The 7,500-nt window shown below is 35.6% G+C and overlaps 1 protein-coding gene across 1 annotated transcript in view; it reads right to left on the bottom strand.

The window, feature by feature from the left end:
• The window catches only part of LOC136832410 (lysosomal acid glucosylceramidase-like), a 15,751-nt gene that overhangs the window by 541 nt on the left and 7,710 nt on the right, over positions 1 to 7,500 (bottom strand). The window contains 6 exon segments of the mRNA XM_067093309.1: positions 1 to 70; positions 1,382 to 1,551; positions 2,612 to 2,722; positions 3,691 to 3,767; positions 4,488 to 4,632; positions 5,304 to 5,541. The exon segment at positions 1 to 70 is cut by the window's left edge and continues 541 nt beyond it. Of these exon segments, the coding sequence (XP_066949410.1) occupies positions 1 to 70; positions 1,382 to 1,551; positions 2,612 to 2,722; positions 3,691 to 3,767; positions 4,488 to 4,632; positions 5,304 to 5,541 (811 nt within the window).

The raw sequence follows: 7,500 nt of genomic DNA on the forward strand, positions 1-7,500 counted from the left end.
CGGACCAATTGGGAATGACATGATTCCTCTACTTTTCACTTCTATGTTCACTTCGAATGCTGTCTCAGACCTAGAATTTGAAAGTAAAGTAAGGATAGAGTATTTTCTTTACGGAGATTGCATAAAGATCGTTAAACATATTTCGCAGCAAAGAGTTTGACATATCGCTGTCACATTTTTTTTTCCACAAACTATGAAAATATTCAACAACTGTATAGAAAATGCGTAATTGAATCACGTGCTTTCCAATATGTTGATATATTCTGCTACAAACATGAGTGGTGGATTATAATATGTCATATTGGAACTTCAAAATGATCTGCCTGTGCCTAAAACATTTTCATCTTGTTGTGCCATTAATTGTAATCACGTACTTTCATAAGGCTGATTTGGCCAAAACACGGCGGCAGTTTGTGACAAACTGAAATATATCTTTCTTCAGTAATGAAATGTATTTAACAGAAAGACATCAGTAAAAGAAGTAAGGCAAATTAGGATGTGTATTTTATATGGATATAATATTATGAAATTTTATTCCCGTACTTATTTTTATCATTTCTCTTTCAGAATATAAATATGTAATTTCTTTTACATATAATGTTTTTTTCTTTGCTTACTATATTTTCTCTCGGTTTTTGTTATTCTTTTGTAGGCAGCGGAACGATATTGCATATTCGTAATCCTAATGGAGGTACTACAGAAAAGTTTGAAAAACCGAGAAGTAACAATAAATAATGGAAGTTACTGTTTTTCTTTTGGGTAATGCTCTTATAGCCATCCATGCTTCAAGAGGTAAATCCAAATCTCTTTCTCTCTTTTTAATTGCTAGACAATAATCCTTTGAGCTTATTTTAGTTTTCTGTAAAAGAAAACTATTTAGATGGCATTTTGTCTGTCCGTCCGACCTCAGATCTTAAAAACTACTGAGGCTAGAGGGCTGCAAATTGGTATGTTGATTATCTACCCTCCAGTCATCAAATCTACCAAATTGCAGCCCTCTAGTCTCAGTAGTTTTTATTTTATTTAAGTTTAAAGTTAGCCATGATCGTGCGTCTGGCACTGCTATAGATGCCAACAACACAGGCCACCACCGGGCTGTGGCTGAAAGTTTCACTGGCCACGCTGAGAATTTCATGGGCCGGAGCTGAGAGTTTCATATAGTATTACACACTGTACAGGAAACTCGAATGCGCCGAAGACACTTCGGCGTCTTTTTTACTTGTTTTGTTTAAGCCCCTCTTTTCCTCTCCTCCCTTTTATCTATATACTTATTGGTTTATTTATCTAGAATATAATTGCTTCTCGCGGCTATCTTCATACAAAAACAATAACTACAGATTAAACAAAAACAAAAAATCGCTAAAAATCACGTGTGCCGTACCTATTGAGAATAACAATGACCGTGCTCAGATCTGGATTCTGAAAAGCCGTCGTTTCGAGACCTTGTGGCTCCTGGGAAGTCATGTCCATTCGTAATGCCCCTTCTTTGACGAATTTGGAGAAATGGCCCATTGCGTAGAACATTGGGTTCTTATAAAATTCGTCTGATGTCTGTAATAAAAAAAAAGAAAGAGTTATAGGAAAGAATTATTGTTTTGAATATTCTAAAGGCCTGTTCACACTAGGAAACATTGTTTGGAAACAAAGTTTGCAAACAATGTTTGCAAACAGTTTCTTGGAAACTGTTTGCAAACAGTTTGCAAACAGTTTGTAAACTTTGTTTCCAAACACTTTCGAAACAGTTTGTAAACTGTTTCCAAACTGTTTCCATACTGTTTGCAAACAACTTACAAACATTGTTTCCAAACAATGTTTCCTAGAGTGGACAGACCTTAAATTAGATTGCAATTCAAGATACCTTGCAGAATTAGGAGGAAGATTCGATGTCTTTCTGTTAGCACTTCAAATTCCGATCCACTTGCGTTAATATGAGAGTTTTGGTCTACCCCTGAAGGCTAGCTTTGCTTTTTCACAGAGTTGGATATGAATGATGAATGCGATCACTGAATATGCGAAATGAATTTCACGGTGATTTCTCACTAGAATACGGAAGTATTCTTGAATTTATCCCATTTGAATTCATAAATAAGCATTCCATGCCATTTCTCTTTAAATTTCGCATTTATACAATCAGAGTATCATAAACAGTTAAGTCTTTTTGTTGTCCCTTACCTAACCAAAAAAACAAAGGAAGTAAGAGCTGTTTCTTAATCCATTAACAAGCCAAAGTGACAATAAAAAAACTTAGTCAAAGTGATAAAAGCGACAGGAGCTGTTTAATGCCCCTACTTGATAAAAATGACTACAGAAACAGGAACTGTTTATTTTCCATTACTCATACCTAAACAAAGTGGCATATGTTATGGGAACAGTTTATTTCGCCTTACTTAATCAAAGTAAGATAAGATTAGGAGTTGCTTCTTTTCCTTTACCTGCTCAAAGGGGAAAAGAAATGAGAGTGTTTATTGCCCTTTACTTGATCAACGTGGCTAAAGAAATAAGAACTGTTTTCTCTTCTCTACCAAAAGGAAGTGGCGAAAGGAATGGAAGCTGTTCAATGTCCTTTACCTGATCAAAGTAACAAAAGAAATAACTGTTTGGAGTCCTTTACCTTATTGATAATGATTGGAGAGTCGACGAAATTTTTACTCCAGTTGGGACCACCCCCCGTGTCAAGGGCTATGTTCCAATCGGTCCAACCTGTCACCCAGTGGTCCATGTCCTGGGGGTGGGTTAAGATAAATGGTTAGACGGCAAGTTATGTAGTGGTCTATATTGAAGTTATCGTTATTATTGTTATTTCATTTGCCCTGTAACAAGAGAACTGGTTATTATTATTATTATTTTTTATTATTATTATTATTATTATTATTATTATTATTATTATTATTATTATTATTATTATTATTATTATTAGCCAAAAGGTCATGGGTTCGATCATGATTTGAGATAGGAATGTATCACTATATTTTATGTGTTACTGTCTGGGGATTTCTATTACTGTGATAACTCTTATTAATAACGTGAATCCGGAAAGGTTGCAGACGAGAGCTGAGCAGACTCTCGAAAGCTCTCAGGTGAGTAATTGTTTACTCAGACTTCCTGTAATATCACCAGTAAACAACTGAGTGTTTCCATTTCTAGATTATTGTTGTCCTTTTTGTTGTGCAATTTTTAAAGTTGTTTTGCTTCCTTTTCTAGATTATTGCTGTTATTTTTGTTGTGCAGTTTTTTAAATTTTTTTGCTTCCATTTCTAGATTACTGTTGTTCTTTTTGTTGTGGAATTTTTAAAATTGTTCTGCGTTCTATTTCTAGATTATTGTTGTTCTTTTTGTTGTGCAATTTTCAATATTTTTTGCTTCTGTTTCTAGATTATTGTTGTTCTTTTTGTTGTGCAATTTTTAAAATTGTTTTGCTTCTGTTTCTAGATTATTGTTGTTCTTTTTGTTGTGCAATGTTAAAAATTGTTTTGTTTCCATTTCTATTTTACTTGTTCATATTCCACAAACATAAAAGATCGTGATACTTCTATCCTATTGCAAGTAAACTATTGTTGATATGTTTTTCTTCATTATTATTGTTTTGTTCTACGAGAGCTACTTATATACTCCCTGTCATTTTATCAGTTGCAATGATATCACCTTGTCTACAAGCATTATCAAGCATGAAACATTTTCTAAAATACTTACGACAATAATATCGTGAGCATAACTTTCCAGCCTCTCCCAAGATCCAAGCATGATTGGCTCCTTGGAGAACCCATTGCCTGGAATAAAAAATAACGAAGAACTGCTGAATCTTTGATAGTTTAGAGGTTTAGAAAATACTCAAGCTTTGGAGGATCTGATCATGAAATGTAATGTTTGATCTAAAAGCATTGTTGGGCTCGTATTTTGGAAGGCAGAAGAAGAAAATGATTTCATGGTGTTCCCGGAACTACTATGGCGATACTTGGACTACCTGTGTATATATGACGGTATATATACATAGGCTACATATATATATATATATATATATATATATATATATATATATATATATATATATATATATATATATATATATATATATATATATATATATATATATATATATATGTATATATATATATATATATATATATATATATATATATATACATATATATGAGTGTCTTTTACTGTAATACAACAGTATAATATGAAAATAAAAAGGCCCATAAAACACTGTATGAACGTTCCAACCATATATTTCGGGCACTTCCTTCTGTGGCCCTGTTCACTGGTAAAATATGGACAGATGATAGGGGCACAGAAGGAAGTACTCGAAATATATGGTTGAAACGTTCATACAGTGTTTTATGGGTCTTTTTATTTTCATATATATACAGTATATATAATATATATATTGTATGTGTGTGTATTGAGAAAGATAAGTAGGTGAAGAATTTTTTATGGTTTCACAATACGCGCTGGATACTCCTGCAAGCACAGAATTGTCCCATTACCTTCACAGGCTTCAGTCCCCAGAATGAAATAGTCCGGATACAGCTCATGGGTCCTAGTTAGGCGTCCGGGTTCGAAATACTGGTCCATATACCAATGTAAGGCAATGCCATCGACATATTGGGCCGCAACAGGGTCGTTAAGAACCTGATGATAGAGGAAAAAGGAAATTAAAGTCACGATTTTGCCCGAATTCCGTAAATGATAGATATTTGTTTATGGTTCCAAGAGATTTACCTTGTAGACTCTTAGTACCCCAAAGGACACTTGTTTGCGGCCGCCCCTCTTAGCACATGGCCACTAAACCTCGAGGACTCTTGGCTCCTGGACACATACATCCCAAGACACTTGCCCTTAAGCACATAACACTTGAAAAACTTGGAGCACGTTTGACCTCACGTATAAACCGCCATCCCACCGCAAAAAACAGTGACCCCTGAAGACACTTACCCATTTGCAAGCTTCTTAAGGAGTGTCCGAGGCTAAGTGTCCCAGTCACTGTTATTTGCAGTGACCGTTTATAGATTTCAGGAGGATAAAAATGTTCATTTCATACCGTTTCAGTGATTGACTGAATTTTGATCTGTAAGCCTTTGTAAACATCAGTACTGAAAGTAGGCATAGAATTCTGACATATTTTTGTTCGGATTCTCTACGTGAATTTCAGTGCTGTTCATTCGAAAGTTTGATATTTATTAGCCTCTTATATTCTTAGTACAGACCAAGATTACCTTTCATTCAAGCCTCGACAAGTTAAGGAATTTGGTTCCCTGACCAATTACTATTTGCAATGCAACAAAAAATAAAATCTAACTCACGGTTTGAGCCCACTCAGGCAAATCAAGTCTCTGGTCATCCATGATCATAAGCACAACATCCCCGTAGCCACTGGCTTCCAAGGTCGGTCCCAGGTTTTCGGCAATCCACTTTCTCTGTTGATCGGCGGTCCACCCCATGCAGTTGAAGAAAAACCCGGGTACGTATCCGTTTCTTGGCTCGTTCTGCGCAGTGAGACCCCAGATGGAGACATTGTTTGCCGAGTAACTGTCCAGGAACCTGCGTAAGTGACGGCAGAGCCTCTGTCAAAATTAGGGTGGTAAAAGAGGGCCGCGGTTTTTTTTTTTTTTTTACATATGACTACTTAAGGGTTGTGTCCCGTTCGTCATGCTAATTGTAATATTTTGTTAATTATGCATAAAGATTCACCGATCTTCTCTTCACAAATGCACAAATAGATCAAACCTTTTATATATATATATATATATATATATATATATATATATATATATATATATATATATATATATATATATATACTGGACATGGATTTGTGTGTTGAAGTGCATGCGTTTTACTCTATTGTCAAACAAATGAGAAGAAAATCAAAGTTACCACGCGCAGTTGCTTGCAAGTGCCTGCCGAAATCCCCTGTAACCGTTTAATCATCCGACAATTTTACTTCGAAGAACTTAGGCAAAATCTACGTCGCTTTAGGAGGCAAGCCGGCTGGTGCCTTTCGTATTTATGGTGACAATGCCTTCGCGTCTTGTGTATTGCTAGACTCTTTATCTGATTTTCCTCTTGGTCCATTTTTATATACGTTTTTCAGCCCTCCTATTCTTTTGTTCTTGTCTACATTTTTATTATATTTTGTTCTTTTCCACCCTTCCAGTCTCTCTACTAAAGTATCTCAACTTTTAGTTATGAAATGTGTCGTTATGCAAATATACAACTATACTGATTATTTTGGCATATCGTTCGTATCCCATCCTTTTGAGTTGCTCTCTATCCTAGTCATATTTCATAAAATATTCCTTAAGACACCTCATACCTTCCTTAATATCATATATCTCTGACAAGTGCCCCTCTTCACCAGGAAAAAAAATCGTTTTCCTGATTTGTATATTTTTGACTACTGAAATATCGAGTCCTATAGGAATCAGATTTTCTCCTCTTCCACTCTATAGCGATGTCCAAGGTATTTGACGCAGGTCGCTCGTCCTAATCAATCAACCACTCAGTCAATCAATTAGTCATTTCCTCGAATTTCTTTCCTCCCCAACCTTGGATAATTAATTCGCAGTTCTTCTGCCAATTATTTTTCAAGCTAACAAATTCACCTTGTACCATTTAGCCATTTATCCTCATTATCCTACTTGCACTGACGTTCGCTGCTCATTAATATTTCCCGCTTATTCGCCAGCTTTCATAAGTGCTCATTACTATTGGCTTTCAACATCTTATGCATATTAGGAGTCCCACTTCGGCCCCCTCACTACAGTTATCCTCGAAGCTCATTCGTCCGCTGTGCAGAATTAGTGAAACTCAACCATCCAGCTCCGTTAAGCCACTTGCTCTCGTAGTTCCCTGATTTTGTGCACGCCAATTTCATATTTCGCTTTTTGTGTAAGTTTGCGCCTTATATGTACCTGCATGCATAGGTCTAGGTAACTTGATTTTGTGCACGACAATTTCATATTTCGGTTTTTGTACAAGTTTGCGCCTTATTTGTACCTGCATACATAGGTCTAGGTAACTTGATTTTGTGCACGCCAATTTCATACTTCGGTTTTTGTGTAAGTTTGCGCCTTATATGTACCTGCATGCATAGGTCTAGGTAACTTGATTTTGTGCACGCCAATTTCACTTCGGTTTTTGTGTAAGTTTGCGCCTTATATATACCTGCATACATAGGTCTAGGTAACTTGATTTTGTGCACGCCAATTTCATACTTCGTTTTTTGTATAAGTTTGCGCCTTATATGTACCTGAATACATAGGTCTAGGTAAGTGTGATGTACAGATAGGACTGGAGCTAACAAATACCGAAATTGTATATCGAAAAGGTGAAGAAATTCACTGTTTCCAAATTGTTTGACTTTAAAGATATTTGTCTGCAAAAAGAAATAGAAGAATTTTAAGGCAAAACATTCGAAAAGCTTTTCTATTAACCTCATTTTTCTCGGCCTCTTTATATCACACCTTCATATTTTTTTCTTTTTCTGGCAGAGTTCAT

Source organism: Macrobrachium rosenbergii, chromosome 49 (genome assembly GCF_040412425.1).
Source record: "Macrobrachium rosenbergii isolate ZJJX-2024 chromosome 49, ASM4041242v1, whole genome shotgun sequence".
Lineage (NCBI taxonomy): Eukaryota > Metazoa > Arthropoda > Malacostraca > Decapoda > Palaemonidae > Macrobrachium > Macrobrachium rosenbergii.